This window comes from Polypterus senegalus, chromosome 8 (genome assembly GCF_016835505.1).
Source record: "Polypterus senegalus isolate Bchr_013 chromosome 8, ASM1683550v1, whole genome shotgun sequence".
In the NCBI taxonomy this organism is placed as follows: domain Eukaryota; kingdom Metazoa; phylum Chordata; class Cladistia; order Polypteriformes; family Polypteridae; genus Polypterus; species Polypterus senegalus.
The window spans coordinates 172,696,853-172,716,388 of record NC_053161.1 but is presented as its reverse complement, the minus strand read 5'-3'; the positions used below and the strand labels follow the sequence as shown (position 1 = coordinate 172,716,388).

General features: G+C 39.4%; 1 protein-coding gene across 1 annotated transcript in view; it reads right to left on the bottom strand.

Annotated features, from left to right (window-relative positions):
- LOC120534706 (zinc finger protein 420-like) overlaps positions 1-19,536 on the bottom strand; it is a 63,999-nt gene that overhangs the window by 29,476 nt on the left and 14,987 nt on the right. The window contains exon 3 of the mRNA XM_039762292.1: positions 14,020-14,953. Within this exon, the coding sequence (XP_039618226.1) occupies positions 14,020-14,953 (934 nt within the window). The remainder of the gene's footprint in view (positions 1-14,019; positions 14,954-19,536) is intronic.

Genomic DNA, 19,536 nt, shown 5'->3' with positions numbered 1-19,536 from the left:
CCTCACTCACTCACTGACTCATCACTAATTCTTCAACTTCCAGTGTGGGTGGAAGGCTGAAATTTGGCAGGTTCATTCCTTACAGCTTCCTTACAAAAGTTGGGCAGGTTTTATATCAAAATTCTACGCGTAATGGTCATAACTGGAAGCAGTTTTTCTCCATTTACTGTAATGGAGATGAGCTTGAACGCCGTGGGAGCGGAGTTTCGTGTGACATCATCACGCCTCCGTAATCACGCAGTACATAGAAAACCAGGAAGACCTCAAAAAGCGCTGAAGAAAACATGCATTATATAATTGAGAAGGCAGCGAAACAATAAGAAGCGAGCGAGTGACATATACAACCATATTCATGAGTTCTGCTACTTCGGAAACAAAGCACGATGTAAACCTACACTTTAAATTAAGTTCATAGACAGGCTGCCGCTGGCGTTTGTAATTTAGTGCCTGCCCATATAAGGCCGTCCGTCAGCGGCAATCCAATAGCAAACTGCCACTAAATATTCACGGGTGAAGGACTGTGCTTATGGAGAGGAAGATGAGATGGTCAGGGTGGTGTTTGACACAAACTCAGCGAAACTGCGAGAGAAAGTTTTAAGTGCCAGGACTAAGGTAACATTAAATACAGCCATGGACATAGCACAAGATGGCACCAGCACAGCTGGGAACCTTCGATGCATGTACACCGAGCGGCTCACGTGAACTGGCGCCGTGCACAGATAAACAGCAACAGTTCCAAAGAGCGCTGAACAAAAACCGAATTACACAATTGAAAAGGCAGCAAAAATATGAAGCGTCTGATAAGCATATTCATAAATTCAGCTACTGTGGAAACAAAGCACACGGTTGGAAAAAGTCAATGTCCCGCTAAAGGAAGGCAGTGTAAAAAACCCGTGCATGCAGTGTGTCAGGTCTCAGATAAAGAAGAAGACGAGCTGTTTATTGATGCAGTAAGAAACGAATCGATGAATGAAACCTGTCATCTTTACAACGATTGACAAACACGGAATGTAACTTGAACACAACACATCCTACAAATACGAACCTGATTGAAAGAAATAATGATAATCAAATCCTTGATGACAGCAACACTCAGTAACACTCACAAAACAAATACTGTATATTGACAGTCATGTTACGTTATTTTTAAAATGTTCCCTTTTCTTTTCTAGCTTTTTAACACACTACTTCTCGCTGCGATACGCGGTATATATATATATATATGTATATATATATCCCCGATCTACATACTCGAATAATGGATACTTTATTCGCCATCAATGATTGTTTTGGTAAAGCCATACTCAGTGTATTCATTAGATGAGCGGTAAAAAGTAAGAGCGAGGGAGGATGACTTATTGAGGCATGCAGGCTGTAGTGCGTCAACTCTATCTGAATTGCGCGATCACATTTGAAAAATATATCTTTTCAAGTTCTATTTAGTCCATATGTGTCAAACTCAAGGGCCGGGCCACATCCGCCCGCGTAATTATATCCGCCCGAGATCATTTTATATACTGTATTATTGTTATTAATGGCCGGGTATATGAAGCGCTGGTAACACAATAAACTACAGATCCCATAATGCAGCGCTTCAGCTGCCTTGCCGAACACCGCGTTAATCAAGTCTAGCTTATGATGCTGCAAGTTATTGCGAAGCTAGCTCACATGATGCTGAAGAGAAAAGTTGATTCTGAAAATAGAGCCTTTAAAAACCGATGGGAGGCTGAGTATATGTTTACTGAACCCGTGTGTCTCATTTGTGGAGCTAATGTGGCTGTAATTACAGAATTTAATCTAAGACGGCACTATGAGACAAAACATCAGGGTAACCTGAATGCAATGCAGAAGATACAGAAAGCAGAAGAATTAAATAAGAATCTGACACTTCAGCGGACGTTTTACCCGTGCACAATCACAAAGTGATTTCAAGTGAAGCTGCTTTTATGGGAGACACAAATGCACCAGTGCACCTTGCCCCACTTTCCCTGTTGCCAAGTAATGTTAAACCAAGTCGTCACTACGGTGTTCCCAAATCGCACTTTGCTGATAAACTGAGCGCACTGAGTTTGCACGGCGCTTTGGTGACTTTGAAGAACAAAAAGTCCGTCTACATGCGGCTCGAACCTTGTGCATGTTTGGTAGCACATATCTGTGTGAGAAGCTCTTCTCAGTGATAAAGACTAACAAAACAGCACACAGGAGTCGCCTCACTGATGAGCACCTGCAATCCATCCTGAGAATCTCCACAACACAGAACCTCACACCAAACAGAAACGAACTTGTTGCCAAAAAGATGCCAGGCGTCCAGCTCTAAAATGACATATGAGCAAAGACAACTGAATGATTTGATTTGTTATTGCTGAAAGGAACACATTTTATTTATATTTCCAGGTTTTGTTATGCAGCATGTTCATATTTGAATTTGTATAATTTTGACAGGATATATTTTTATGGAGAGCAAAATCTTTTGGGATATTTAAAATCTAAGTTTATTTTTTATATAAAATTACATAAGAGTAAAGAAATGTGAATGTTTGTTCTTTTAACGTTTACTTTATTTCTAACTTGTATAATTTAGACAGGATATATTTTTATGGAGAGCAAAATATTATAAGTTGTTTAAGGTTTGAGTTGATTTATTCACGAATAATATTCCTGTCTGTTTTTACCATTCCTACCAAAGATATTTCTGTCGACTAAATAAAAATTCCTTCTATTTAAAATTTAAATAGAACTTGAACAAATACGATAGTTCATAATATCCACGCAGACTTGCACGTAAGAGCGGAGTCATCCGTTTTAACAAGCAGCGTATTGCACTGATACGAAATAGCTGTGTGTGTATATATGTAGATATGTATGTATATGTATATATATGTTTATATATGTGTGTGTGTATGTATGTATATATATATGTATTTGTGTGTATGTATGTATGTATATGTATGTATGTATGTATTTGTATGTGTATATATGTAGATATATATATGTATGTATATATGTGTGTGTGTATATATGTGTATATGTATAGATATGTATATATATATGTTTATGTGTGTGTGTGTAAATATATATATATATAAATATATATATTTTTATATATATATACTGTATATATATATATATATATATATATATATATATGACAGCAACACTCATCACTCACAACAGTGACAAAACAATTACATTCACAATCATGTTACGTTATTTTCAAAATGTTTCCTTTTCTTTTCATTGCTTCTTTAACACACTACTTCTCCGCTGCGAAGCGCGGGTATTTTGCTAGTATATATATATATGTAAAGATTTAGATGGTGCAGGGAATGCAGGCAGTTCCTGGAGGATGTAGGAATTGATATCGTTGACTGGACTCCACAGTCGCTCATCTGACCTCAATCCAATAGGACACATTTGGCACATTATGATTTGGTTGTCACACACGTGCGAGTAGGGGGACATTGTGTAGACCAAGTAAAGGTAATTCCACGTCAGGCCAGGGGAGGGCAGGGTGCACTAAACCTTCTCCTGTTATCTCTTCAGACCAGCCGTGGGAAAACCTATCTGTACCAAGAACGTCACTTCCGGTTCTGGCACCCAGAACAATGTCACTTCCGGTTCCGGCGCTCAAGCTGATGCCAGGAAAACATCACTTCTGGTCACCCTACATTACTTCCGGGGACCCTACATCATTTCCTGTCTGACCACTTAAAACCACCATCTTTTCCATCCTTCATCAGTTCTGTCTTGGTCTCTCTACAGTCAACTTTGTTATTGAATGGAAAAACAAACCTTTGCAGCTAGGAATATTATACAGGTGGCTGCCCCAAACCTTTTTACATGTGTCAAGTCTCTTCCTTTTTACACGGTCCATCCAACGCCGCCAGGTTGCACCTCAGACTTTCCAGGAGCTTAGTGATGCCCTGGTCCAGATCTGGGAGGAGATCCCCCAGGACACCATCCGTCGTCTCATTATGACGTTGTCAGGCATACATACAAGCATGTGGGGGGCTATACAAATATAAAATGGAAAAGCAAAAGGACAATTTAACCATCAAGGGGACAAACTAGCCCAACCTGGTGCCGGTGCCAAGCCCAAATAAACGGAGAGTATCTTGAAGGGCATCTGGCTGTAAAACTTTAGCCTAAACTTTAATGATGAAATTAGTCCAGTAGGCTTCAGAAAATGCTAGGGTGCACCCCTAGGCAACAAACATGGGCCTCGTCTGACCCCTGTGGAAACTGAGTGAGGGCTACAGGGTCAAGGGCAGTGGCAACTAAAGAAGTTAGTCAAGAAGAAGACGAGAAGAAAAGGGAAACAAAAGTTAAAGGAAAGAGTGGGGGCATTGACAGTTGGGACAATAGCTGGGAGAGGAACAGACTCATCAGATAAGTTGGAAAGGAGGAACGTGGGAGTGCCGCTATGTGTCAGGAAACAGAAATGGAAGGAGAATAAGGTAAGAAAATTGGGTTTAAATTGTTGTGCAGTGGAGCAAATGAGCAGGGAGAAATGGTGCAGGTATAGAAGTACCTAAAGAACTTCATGATAATCTTATCAGTGTGAATAGGAGGAGTGCTAGGGTGATGAATGCCAAGCTGGGTCTTAGTGAGACTGTACTTAATTTCATTTGTGCATGTGCTTTTCAAATGGATTGTGAGGAAGAGGAGAAAAAGACTTTGTGGGCACGAATGGATGAAGAGCATAGAATAGTACAAGAGGGACAGAAGGTGATTGTTGGTGGTGATATAAATGGGCATATGAGAAAAATTAGAGAGATGATAGAGAGAAGACATGGATGGTGGGTATTTGGGGATGGAGTCCCAGGTGGAGGTTTGTACCAGAATAAAGAGGGAAGAGTAAAGAAGGTACAGAAAATAATGATGAATGGAAAGGCATAGGGAGCAGATGAAATACCAGTGGAAGTGGAGTTCAGAAGAAAAGTGAACAGATGTGTTGCAGGATCAAAGGCAGAAGATCTATGAACAGGAGAGAATACTAGAGGAATGGAGGAACAGTACAATTGTTCACCCTTTATAAGAAGGCTGATATTCAGGATTATGGAAACTATAGTGGGATAAAACGGACGTCACACACAATGAAAATTTGGGAAAGTGTTATAGAGAGAAGGTTTAGCGAAGAGACCCCCCATAGGGGAGGAGCAGTTTGGTTTTGTGCCAGGGAGAGGAACATCTAATGCAGTCTTTGCATTGAGACAACTTATAGAGAAGCATTGAGAAAAACAGAAAGGATTGCAAATGATGTTCACTGATTTGGAGAAGGCTTACGATTGAGTGTCATGTCAAAAGGTCTGGAGGTAAATGAGAGAGAGAGAGGAGGCCCAGAGAAGTATGTGAGGATTGTCCAGGATGTGTATGAGGGAGTGAGGACTCATTACAAGCAGTGTTGGGGTATCAGACAAAATCCCAGTTAGAAGAGGTCAGCACCAGGGATCTTCTTGAAGTCCTTACCTCTTTGATCTGGTTATGGGTGTGCAGAGTCATGGGTTAAAAGACTAATCTCCCTGGAGTAAGTATTTTTGCTAATGACATTAGGTTGCGTAGTACCAGAAAGGAGGAAGCAGAGAGGAAGTTGGAAGAATAGGGAAGATAGAGGGTTGAAGATAAATAGGAAGAAGACCAAATATTTAAGGATTAATTATAATCTGGATTCAGAAGTTAGTGTGTAGAGAGAGCAACTCAAAAGAGTGGATACATTTAAATATGGCGTATCAGTGGTAGCCCAAGACAGAAAATTAGATACAGAGATAACCAGAGAGTGCAGTTTGTATGGAACAATTGGAAGAAAGTATCAGGTATATTGAGTGATTGAAGAATTCAGGTAAATTTCAAGTTTTCAGGACAACAGTAAGACCAGCAATGATGTATGAAGATGAGACATGGGCAGTACAGGGAGAGCAGGAAAAGAAGTTGGATGTGACAGAAATGAGACTATGGAGATGGAAGGGTGGAATTCCAAAGAAGGACAGAATAAGATACGAGACAATCACAGGTACAACTAAAGTTGTAGACATATCTAAGAAAGTGCAAGAATAGGATAGGAGAGACAATGAATATGTGGTGTGATGGACAGCTGGCAGCTCAATCCGGCCGGGACACCCCTGGAATGGAAGGATGGGGGAAGACAGCTACTTGCTGACACTGCCTCCCCCAAAACGCTAGATGGCAGCTCTCCTGGAGTTTAGCGGTGCCCCGGATTCCTGCAGGGCATACTGGGACTTGGAGTTCAGCTTCAGCCCTGTTGGGTGGCGTCGAAGGACCTGGGTACTTATCCTTTCCTTATAGCCTGGAAGTACGAGGTAGACATGAGAACGGAAGCCCCAAAGTACTTCCAGGCTGAAGAAAATGTCAGTTCTTCATTAGACCCATAAGTGTCAGTCAGTCATATGGTCAGAAGGACAGAAGCCCTTCTGGGTCAAGGACTATTTAAAGGATTGATGGGAAAGGAAATGGGTCTGACCTGAGAGGGTTGATCAAGATGTGATTGACAAAATCAGAAGGCTTAACATTTGCCTCAAATCTTGGTGTAAGATAGAGGGGCACAGGTTTATGGAACATTGGGACTTCTCCTTCTTCATGATTCTAGCATCTGTGCTAGTCATTGGCCATGTGATGTTTGCACATCTTCTCTGTTCACATCAATTTCACTTCTTGTGCTCTGCTGTTCTTCCCACATCCTCAAATCCAGGACAATTACGCTAAATGAAGATTTCAGGTGTCCCTTTTCAGATGTGGGTGTAGATGGGCCCGGAATTTACATTTATCTGCAATTCACTCTAATGAAGTGAAATTACTCTCCAGTTTTAAAAAGGTGATATTGCATTCAATAACCAAATAATAATAACTTCATGTATTCTGCTACAACTGGTTATACTTATTTATGTTTCAGTGTTTTTCTAGTAATTTAATAAAAACACAGTTTTTGCTAAAACTTGCATTTTCATTTATTTATGTATTTTTTCACAAATCAGTATGTACATTTTTTAATATACAGACTGTTAAGGTTGCGGGCAGTTTTTGAGACTTTCACAACATATTCTTTCTGATACATCCAATAGTTTCTACATTTCAATCTATATATATTGTCACAAACATGCGCATGGGAGACAGCTAAAGGGCTTGAGTAAGGACAGTTCCGAGTCATAGCGGGATGTGGCAGAGTGCACGGACTCTTTTTCTCCCTTTCCTGCAGACCATTCACGGGAGATTCCACCTGGCCCTCTTGACGTCACTTCTGGGACCGAGCCAATGGAAGGAGACCTTGCTCGCTCCAGCCCCTGTGATGTCACGTCCAGGCTCGAACCTATAGCTGAAGACCTTCATGAGCCCAACCCCTTTGATCTCACTTCCTGTCTTCCCCTTTAAAAGCCTCCACCTTTTCCCCTTTCCTCAGTTCTGTTTTGGACTTGGTTTTGTGCACAGCTGTGCTATCATTTAAACAACGATTTGCAACCAGGAAACTAAATATATGGGTGGCTGCCCCAAACCTTGCTATGGCTCTTTGTGGCTTTTGTGACAATATGTAGTACTAGATGTTGTACCGGGTTAGCCATTATGAATGTAGTGAAAAGTCCAACAAAATAACACCTTTTATTGGCTAATAAAAAGATAACAATATGCAAGCTTTCGAGGCAACTCAGGCCCCTTCTTCAGGCAAGATAACCCTAACCACATCTTGCTCGAAGAAGGGGCCTGAGTTGTCTCAAAATCTTGCATATTGCAATCTATATATATATATATATATATATATATATATATATATATATATATATATATATATATATAAAAGCCAAATACCACTGACTCACTCATCATGAAATCTCCCGAACCATGAGGATTTGGGACTTGAAATTTGGAATGGAGGTTACCCTTGGTCCATAGGTGCTCGCTAAGAAATGATTTAAAAAATCTTATGATCCAAACGTGAAATTTCTTATAGTATTTTTAGACCCATTTGTATGTCTGTCTGCTTTTCACGAGAGAACTACTTAATGGATTAAGTTCAGGTTTTTTTCTATAATTTGCTTGAACATTCTGTTGATTTCGCGACTTTCTCATTGTGCTAAGCATCTCAGTTTGCTTGTGGTACCGATTTTATTAGTGCAAATCTGAGAGAGGCTCATCGGACTTGGGGGTCGGTGGGAACTTCCTTACTGACACGTCTGCCTTTAGGGCGTATCTTATCTCCGCTAAGCTAGCAAAAGAGAGAACTACTTAACGGATTTCAATTTTTTTTCCTATACTGTAATTTGCTTGAACATTCCGGTTGATTTTGTGACTTTCTCATCGCGCCAAGTACCATAGTTCGCTTGCAGTACCGATTTATTAGCGCAAATCTCATCAGGCTGTGGGGACCTCCTCACTCACGCATCTGCCTTGGGGCGTAACCGTAACTCTGTTTAGATAGCGAATGTGAGAACTACTTAACAGATTTAGATCCCTTTTTTTCCTAGAATTTGCTTGAACATTCCAGTTGATGTTGCGACTTCTCTCATCACGCTAAGAATCATAGTTCTCTTGCATTCGCGTTAATCCGAGACAGACTGCAGGCCGAGAGGAGGGGAAAGAGTGACGTCAGGAGTAGGGACCTGGGCCAGGCCCTCCTCACTGTCCTGTTTCACTAATACGTGGGCGAAGCCACTGGGGATAGCTAGTAGAATAATAAAGTCATCTGCCAATGCCTCCTCCATTACAATCTATCATCGTTGAACTGGAAATACTGAGACGTGTCGTATGTGAAAAGAAATGGCATCTCCTCCGATCAAAAAGAGGAAGACAAAGAAAGAGAAAGAGAAACTTAAAAGGGGTGAAGCCAAATTGCAGATGGGGCTCAAGTTAAAGTGCAGGTCACCCTTCAGTCTCCTAGCGACCATTATCATTTTTGAAGTGAGTGTGAGTAGTTAGTTATTTAGCCAATTTATTGAAAAACATCACATGCTAATATCTAATTAACAACACAGGCAACAATTAACATTTTAAATACAGCTGCTAAAACTTAAATCGGCAATTAGGGGTTCTGAATTGTAACAGGCAAGTTAACTAAAATTAAGCATGAAAAATGTTTTTGCTATAATTAAAAATGGAAACCTGCAGCCACTGTGGCCCTCCAGAACTGTAATTGAGGACCTCCGATCAACAATGTAATTAAATTTGTCTTTGATGAATGAAAGTGCTAACAAGTCATAGAGTTAAACGCCAAATTTCATTATCAGCAAGGACTGAGGTCTAATTAGGACACTGGCTATTTACATAAGATGACGATATAATTTTTAAGATGAAATGCAGCAAAATATGTTTATTACATTATACAGATAAAACTAACTTCATTTAAATAATTTATATTGTTAATAATTAAATATGTGAGGACACGGTGTCACTGCGCTAGCAAGGAGCTGGCGCCCTGTTCACGGATTGTTCCTGCCTTGCACTGTATTCTTGCTGGGACTGGTGCGACACTGGAAGGATAGATGGATAGAATAATTAAACACGTACCACAAAGATGTTTCAATGTTCCTTTAAAGTTTTGAAGAATCGGCATTCTAAGCTTACAGATGGCTTAACGTCTATTACAGCGCTGACTGTATGGTGACTGGGTATTTGGAGAAAGAAAAGGAAGGACATGAATTGGGGGTTAGTATGTTTGAAAGAGACAGGACTGCTGCAATAAATGATTTCATCGAAGGTCACGCACGGTGCAGCAAGCATCTTGCATGAGGCATGAACAATCTCTGGACAGGGTGCCGGTTTGTCACTATCACTGTGCCACCGTGTTCCCATGTTTAATAACAAGCTTTTACTCCTATCATCATGAAAATTATCTCACATATAAATCTCAGCATTTTAATTATTCAGACAGCTGTAAAATCATGAATGTAATGGATTCTGTGTCCTTGCGGAGGAAGAGAAAGCCCGTTTAAGAAGCACGTAGTGATTTACGCACAGAGCACACACATAGAAGATCAAATACAAAACAAAGCATTTAACGTGCTGCTTTAGTTACGATGGGATTTGGAAAAACTAGTAAATTAAATGATTTAAAGATGAAGTTTATGATGTTCTACTTTAATGACAAAATAAACCACGTGATTAAAGTGGAAATTTCGAGATTAAAGTTGACATTTCATGCTTTTTCCCCACTGTGTGCCTATTTTTTTCTCTGTACCCTAATAAGCATTCATATGACACTCAAACAGTGGGCTACAACTTGCCTTTTCAAACGGACTTTGATATCTGGCAACTTTTTTTTTTATTTCGGGCGCTCTGCGACTTTCTGAACTTGAACTATCGAGTTTCTCTGCCACTCTGCGGTTACAACTTCCTTTTGTTGTTTATACCACTGTTTAAACCAACAAATAGTAAGTTTTTCCTTTTCTCCACTTGGTATTTGCTGAAATTCTTCTATTTTCCCCCATGCTTTTCCCATTGTTTTTTCACAGAGGGCTGAGCTTAAGGGCTATTTATATTGATTTGCATATTCAAACAGGCATAATTCTGGGAGGAGTTGGAGCGGGACAGCAGGCACGTGCACATATGTTACTTTTCATGCTGACCGGGATTTATGAAGCGGAAGTTGTCGTTCGCACAGATTTATGCATCTGGATTCTTTTGTGCATAAGCACATTTCCGCTTTTGTGCTTACGCCATGTTATAGTGTGAATTCTACACACGGCGTTATATATGAGGCCCCAGGACCATGACTGAGGACCCTTGGGCTAATGAAACTCTTCTTTTTAAGTCCTGTGCTTTACTTTATTTCAGTTACTGACTTATTTGCCCTAAATTTAAATTTACATATAGCATTGTTTAACAACAACTCCTGGTGCTTCTCTCTATTTGTCTGGTTTTCCGTCATTTCCTGGGCCACCTTGTCCTGTGTTGGTGGTGCTCCTTCTGCCTTTGTAACTGTTTACTTGGCTCCCTAACCTTCTATTATCTATTTTCGGCCCATGTTTGTAATGTTTATTTTTTTATTATTCCTACTTTTATACCAGAGAAGTTCTTCTCTTGTGGATTTATGCACCTTTCTTATGATTTCCTTGTTATTTTTAACCATCCCTTACCTCCGCTGCAGTGCCGGTCTAACATTGCACGACAGCAGATACCACTTTCTGTTCATTCCATGTTTGCTCTTGTTCATCAGGTTTGTCTGCTTAGATCCCAAATTATTCTCACAAGTACGTATTTCTCAGTGGACTTTAAAACTGGTAATTGTTGCACAAACGTTTAGCACATTAACACCTACAGGATGGGCTTCCCTTTTGTGGGATTTGTCATGTAGACGTCAAAACTGCTCTTGGAATAAATTCTTTCTGTACATTTAGAAAGGCCATAAAGTTTCTGTACAGGGGATACTTTAAGCAAAAACGTTTCAAAAACTTAGTTAGAAACTGCAGTTTTTAATTCTCATTCAGAAAATAACCTTGAGTTAGTGATAATGATTGAGAAACCTTTTTAATGCGTTTGGACACTCTGGAAAAATATCATGGCATGTCTGCTAACAGCGATAAGCCTGGTGCTTTTTGTATGTGATGATACAGGAAGGGGGAGGTCACCGTCCTTTTTAGAGTTTGCTCATTTCAGTTGTAAAAATGGAGCTTTCTCGCAGTTCAGTTGCTGTGTTTTCTTCTCTTTCAGTAAAGAGCTCAGCTCAGTTGCAGAAATGGACACCAGCAAGGATATCTCTGTTGCTTTGTAAAATCAGAAAACTGACCCTCCACAGAGCTCTCGTTTAGATGCTGGACACTTTCCAAACAGCCTTGTCTCCAGCAAGAACTCTTTATCAATTTGTATAATTTGCAACTAAAGAAAAGAAGCCATCTGAGAATTGTCATCTGGGGCTGAATGAAGACTGCAATAACCTGTTCTTTGTATTGTTCATAGTTGTTGCTGTTGTTATCAAGCAGATTAACTACATTTCAAATGAACGCTTAAATCAATGTCTCTGTCTGATTGCCACTAGCATGGCCGAGAGACTTTAGATTGAGCACTCCTTGTCTGGCTGCGGCCCCCTAAAAGATGTGAGAGGATGCTTCTTTGAAATAAACTCAGTCAACAAAGCAGCCTTTGGATAGTTGAATATGTAGTTTTCAATATGGACTTTGTCCGGTCATTGTATAAGATCCATTACAAATCAGGCAGGAGAAAAGCTGTTTGTCGTATCTTTTGATTACTCCACGGCAAAAAGCCTTAGAGGGAGCATTCATCAAAAGCCTGGTCAGAATGATCGCAGAATGAAAGAAGAAGCTCATACTTATTGATAACTGAATTTACATAACAGTGCTGATTAATGCTTACATATCATAATCTAATTGGGTAAAAGACACAAGGTGGCTATAATACTGCAGACTCGATTGTTTAATGGTATTCTTGGTAACTTCTCTCCTCTACAGATTTTTGTGCGTTTGTCCATATGAACAGGGTCCAGGAGTTTTTCCTTCCTTTCCTTAATTTGTTTATGCCAGACTGCTGGTTTCTTTCAGGTTATGCCCTTTAGAAGTCGTATTCTTTTTTGAATTTTGTTGAGTTTTTTTATGGTATTTTTATGAGTTTTTCTATTGTTTGGCTGCTCCTGTATTCTGAATATTTGGAGTCAACTTCTCTTGGGCAGTATTCAGTGGCACAAATGTTCTCATTGTAACTTTCAGTCTTTTGTAGCTCAATCCCTTCCATTATTAATTCCTTTAAAACATCTCAGTTTATTATTAACATACCTTTGTTTGAGAATCGGTTAATTTTCAATGCATTCCATTTTTGAGTAATGAGCATTCTCAGAGTGTGTCCATTCATACTTCTTAATTTGTTTTCAAACATATCTTTTTTTATTGATTTATTTATTATTTTACTGAGTTTGGTGGTTGAGGTTTTTATGTTTGCATAGATGCCACACCGTACAAGATCTCTCCTCTTCTCTTCATCCCAGGTCTTTGCCTGTTCTATTCTCATACTCTCGGGTCTTGCCATTCTTCCTGTAGTACATCAACTTTTTTGCTGCTCTTTGTAAGTGTTCTGATTTCACTTGGCTTATTTACTCAGTTCCTTTAATTATTCTGATTAGCAATCTTAGGTTTACATCAGTTATCTGATTTAGTTTGAAAAATCGATACTACTACTTTCCAGGATTCCATAAGAACATTAAGACATTTGACAAATGAGAGACCATTCAGTTCATTATGCCAGTTTGTTTAGCTAATAGCTAAGCTGCCCCCATATTTTATACAGATTCTTCTTCAAGGTTCTCAAGATTTCTGCTTCAACTCCATGTTTCGATACTTTGTTACAGAATCCCACAACTCTGTGTGTAAAGAAGAGCTTCCTGGCTTCAGTCCTAAATGCATGTCTCCTTAACTTACACTGGTGTCCTTCAGTACATAATTCATCATTAAACCAAAAGAATGTTGCTGGATCTACTTTATCATTGCCTTTGAGGATTTGGAATACCTGGATTAGGTCCCAAGAGGTTTAATTTTCTAAGTCTGCCACAGTAGGACATGTCCTTAAGTCCTGGCATGCACTTGGTTGCTCTCCTCTGCACAGATGCAAGTGCTGCTATGTCTGTTCCAGTTTTGTTTGAGCCCTCTTGGCATATCCTTTAGTTGGAAATCTGGAATTTGTTGCACAAAAGTAACAGTACACAATCTCTTTATCTAAGTGACCACTGAACTGTGTCTAGTCCTCTTAATTTCTTGCTCAGGCTACCTTTTTGTGGTCTGGTCTGTTCCACTGTTTTGGGGCCAGCAACACTGTCCATCTGGACTGACTCCACATTGAAAGTCATCTCTTCTTCTTCTGAAGATTTTGCACTATTGCTAGCACCATTACCTACCCTAGTGCAGAGGCAGGAGTTGGGCACCTTTATATCCTGGGAGACATGCAGCCAGTACGAGTTACTTTTTTGGGTCATTTTCATACTAACATAGCAGTTTTGCCTTGATGAGGTTTGGTGTAGATCTTGTACAACAAAGCTCACCACATGAAGGTACTCATCAAGACTTGAGGAGTTAGGAAGGTGACTTTTTGACTTCTTTCACTCTCTTTTCTCCTTTCTTCCTTTTGCTTCTTGCCCTCTCTAATGTACTCCTTAGGGATTCTTTCTCTCTACTGTGAACTCTAGTGTGGCTCTGAAGTTTATTCCTGCTATGGAATTTTTTGCCACATTCTATACAGCAAAAAGGCTTTTCTCCAGTGTGAAGTCTAGTGTGGCCCTGAAGATTACTCTTGGTACGGAAATGTTTTCCACATTCCAAACAGCAAAATGGATTTTCTCCAGTATGAACTCTAGTGTGGTTCTGAAGAGAGCTTTTGTTATAGAATTGTTTTCCACATTCTAAACAGCAATATGGTTTCTTTCCAGTGTGAATTGCAGTGTGGGTCTTAAGACTGCTGATATTTGAGAATTGTTTGCCACACTCAGAACAGCAATACAGCTTCTCTCCAGTGTGAATTCTTTTGTGACTCTGAAGACTTTTCTTGTCATAGAATCGTTTCCCACATTCGGAACAGCAATATGGCTTCTCACCAGTGTGGATTCTTTTGTGACTCTGAAGACTTCTCTCATCATAGAATTGCCGGCCACATTCTAAACAGCTAAATAGTTTCTCTCCCGTGTGAAATCTTGTGTGTTTCTGCAGAGTACCCATGTTACAGAATCTTTTGCCACACTCCAAGCAGCAATATGGCTTTTCTCCAGTGTGAATTCTTTTGTGGCTCTGAAGACTGGTGTTACAGGTGAATCGTGCACCACATTCCAAACAGGAATAAGGTTTTTCTCCGGTGTGAATTCTTTTGTGGCGCTGAAGGTGACTCCTGCAACGAAACCATTTGCCACATTCATTACAGCAATATGGTTTCTCTCCTGTGTGAATTCTTTTGTGGCTCTGAAGGGAGCTCTTGTGGCAAAATAGCTTGCCACATTCAGAACAGCAGTGACGTTTGTCTCCTGTATGAAGGTTAAAAGGAAAACAGAAAAGAAAAACAACAAATAGCAGCAGTTTAGTTTCACTCCACTACATTATGGTTCACATTAAATCAAACATGAAATAAATATACATTACTTATGTTTATAAAAGACTGTTCATTATTTGAATGTTAAGTTAATTTGCACTTAACTTGATAATTGTGCCTTAGCTATTACAACTACTCACCATATGAGCACAATGAAGTTGACACAGTAGAATACATTAATCATGAGCCATAGGTCCAACTGAGAAGATTGTTGGTGTCATTTTGTGAACTACATTACACAACTGCATCATAGTCTTATAACCATGCCGTTACATTTTTTTCAAAGTTATATGCTATTATATTTAATTAACAGATGTAAAAAGTGAAAATCTTCACTTATTACAATACTGAAGAGAGTTTCATTTCTAAAACAAAATGCCAAGCCAACATTTGAAATACACTTTTGATAATCACAATTAGTCCGGACATTTTCCCACACTTAGTCAAAAGCCACTTAACTCAAAAATGTATATCACAACAGCTTATTTAAACCTCTAAAGAAAACCAGAGGGATGAACAAAGTGATGTATTAATGCACAGGACTATATGAACTGCAGGGGGTCACGAAGAAACATTACAAGATGAGAAAACTCAGGATTAGTACAGTTATTTGAATCCCCTTTGGAATGGGAATGGCAAGGGACAACAGGGTTGGTTAGTTTTGTGACAAATGGAAGTCCACGTGAGGCTTGCTGTGGAATGGCCACACTAGCTGCTCTCTGTCACTCACCCCTTGATATTCAGCATCTACCATTTAATTTTTTTTGTGTCTGTACCTATATTAACTAACTAAAGAATCTATCTACATAACTGCCCATAATGATACCCTGTCTTGGGTCTAACAACTTTCCCCAATTTACTGACCCTGAACCCAACAAAGAAAACCCTCAAGACCAGGCATGACAGCATCTCAAAAGTGTCTTTGATAATTAATGAGCTCAAAAACTTTGTGGAAGAACAAAATGGCATACTCTAAACATAATTGAAAGTAGTTATTTACAAGAGTTTTTGAATTTAAGAGCCAACTTTAATTCCCTGAAGGTCGAGTAAAGCAAACTTTCTAAATCTGTTTTAAAGGGTTGGCCTGAATGACAAGACATGGATATACCTGGGCGGATTTCACATAACACACGCTGGCTCGCACCGTCACTTCACTGATCCCAAGAGTACTTTCTCTTCACCAGAGCTCGGCTGACCTGACGGTTTGTTTAATAGCACTACTGCAGCAAAGTTCAATTTGCTAAATACCCTGCAGTGTTACTTCTTATTTTTTCACTCTTGCATGTTTAAATATTTTTATCTTGGAGTTATTTTCTGAATTCTCTTCAGGTGGAGCGGTGGCTTTATGGTGATGTGGATTTGTTTGTCCCACACTTTCAATGGGTCTACCACAGGCCCAAAGTTATCAATAACTGGTTACTGGGTTTCAGTGGGTGTGTAATTCAGGTGTCGTTGCTGATCTGTGTAAGAGCTGAATGTGAATCCTGGTCCAATGTTCACCTAGCATGTGCCCGAGTCTCATATCCTTCTGAGCTTACGCTTAAAAGCTGATGCTGTTATTTTATTATTCATTATGATAAATGTATTTCTTGTTCTTTATACTGTATAACCCCTTAAGAGAAGTGCTATATTTATGGCATAGCCTTTCTTTACAATACTGTTTCCTGTTTTGTACCAAGCTGGATCATACAAAATTAGGCCATCGTTCTTTTACTTTTTTGGAAAACCGGACATACGTGGAGAAACTCACACACCTCTCCTGAAATAAGAATAAAATAATACATTAAAAAAATGATGTACATCCTAAGCTAACAGAACTATTACCTCATGCCCAAAGTTATCGTTAACTGGTTACTGTGGGCCTATCAATCAAATTGTGGTCATTTAAGGTATCAACATTTGCCAAATCCCACTAGCAACTGGGTGTAACCAATCATGTTAAAAGTTTTCTGATTATGTAATGAATTCCTTTTATGAGTGTTGACCTAATCAATGAATTGTATACATCTAGTGCAGATGAGGCCCCTTTCCTTTGTAACATTTGCTAATAAGATATGCTGTTGCCTCTTGCAAGATTTAGATAAAGAATAACGATTGACGTTTTCTCCAGCCTCTGTTTTATTGCTTAAATTGGGGTATTCCAGTGGCCGTGGGGTGTCTGTATTCAAATTCTTTTCTTCCACATGTTTAGGGTTTATGTGGGTGGGTTATTCAAATGTGGTTAATGATCTGCCTTGCTGCCGTCACACTGCCCTACACTTCTCTGCTATTACAGGGGTTCCCACTAAACCTTTATTCTTCCGTGTTTTCTGTATTCTTCTTTCTCTGCTACAATGGCCAATCTTAATATTTTCTCACGGAATGTGAGGTCATCGTCTACACCTCAGAAAAGATTGAGTGTGATAAAGATCGTATATAATATAATAATGCAGACATAACACTTTTACAAGGAACACATCTTATTTCTACAAATGCAGGGCATGCTGCCTCCAAACCAGATTGTGTTGCTGTCTCACCTTCCACGCTTAAGTCATAATTTTAAACTCAGGAATCACAGCACAATGTGGTAGTGATGAGGGAAGGTTCTGCTACGCTCTGGCTTGGCTAGGTAGTAGACAACACCCTTTTTGCTCAAATTATGCTGACCTAACATACAGAAAGACTTTCTTTTTGGATTGGGTTAAAACATTTTAGCATTTGAATGCTTTGAACTTGAGTCATAAGATCAAAAAGTCGGTAAATGTCCAGTCCAAAATGCTGATGCCAGAAGCATTGTTTAAGGAAGTAGAAAAAAAAAAAAAAAGAAGTTGAATGTTGAAATTGTCAACCCCATCCTGAACGACTATCAACTTCTTTATCAAATTCTGCACATAGAAACTTAACCAGACTCCAATCAGAAATTCCATCAGGCACAGAGAAGTGTCTACATTAACTTTACCATTGTACATCTGTGGGCTTTGATATCTCTGAGCAACTTTCTAAAATGCGACACATCCAGTGTAGCACACTAGAGCTTTGAGCCGACATAATTGTAAATCACAGACATTTCCTGTTGATTTTTTTGTTTTTGGTAAAGAGGCAGTTTTCTGTACATCCTTGGAGATTTCACACATATCAACATGTCTGCACACTCACGCACATGCACGCACACACACAGGCTGTCTTCACGAGACAGAAGTACATAACCACAATCAAAGAGGAAATCCACAGAGTCGTATGAAGGGCAATCAAATTTAAACAACTGTGGCATTGCTGAGCAAGAATCAACCATGGAGTCGCTGGAAGAACAAGCTGCCCACCATTATTACTTTCAAAGAATCGCCTCGCTACACTCTCCTCTTCAGCAGTTATCTATACAGTACTCAATATGCATATTAATGCAGTTTTGGTTTGGGGTTTTGAAATGGAGAAAAGCAATAATAGGACTTCTTCATTGTATTCCACTTCACGCTTTCGTTTTCAGTCGGCTAGATTACTGTAACGCACTCCTCTCAGGACCACCCAAAAAAGACATAAATTGATTGCAACGAGTGCAGAATGGAGCTGCTAGAATCGTAACTAGGAAAAGAAAATCCGAGCTCATCTCTCCAGTTTTGATGTCACTAGACTGGTTACCTGTGTCATTTAGAATTGACTTTAAAATACTGGCTATGGTTTACAAAGCCTTAAATAATCTCACTCCATTTTATATATTGGAGTGTCTGACACCTTACACTCCAAATCGTAACCTTAGATCTTCAAATGAGTGTCTGCTTAGAATTCCAAGAGCTAAACTTAAAAGAAGTGGCAAAGTGGCCTTCTGCTGCTATTCACTCAAAATTTGAAATAGCCTGCCAATAGGAATTCACCAGGCTAATACAGTGGAACAGTTTAAAAAAACGCTGAAAACACATTACTTTAACATGGCTTTCTCATAGCTTCATTTAGTTTAATCCTAATACTCTGTATATGCATTTAATTATCAATATCATTCATGGTGGCTCCACAATCCGTACTACTGCCTCTGCTGTTCTTTTTCCGGTTTTCTGTGGTGCCGATCTGTGCCACCACCACCTGATCAAAGCACCGTGATGTCCCTACATTGATGGATTAAAGGCCAGAGGTCCACATGACCATCATCATCAAGTTCTTCCATGTCAACCCTGAATACAATGAGGACTGACTGAGGTCATTTATGTTAAGCAGAATGCCTAGAGGGGGCTGGATGGCCTCGTGGCCTTGGAACCCCTGCAGATTTTGTTGTTTTTTTTTTCTCCAGCCGTCTGGAGTTTGTTTTTTGTTTTTTTCTGTCCTCCCTGGCCATCGTACCTTACTTTTATTAATCTTAATTAGTATTGCACAATTTTATTTTTTTAATATATTGTGTCTTTTTTCTCTTTCTTCATCATGTACAGTACTTTGAGCTAGATCATTTGTATGAAAATGTGTGATAGAAATAAATGTTGTTGTTGTTCATTGGGTTGATGGCTTTTATGAATGCAGCACAAGTCTGAGTATCAAATTCTGATACAAATAACA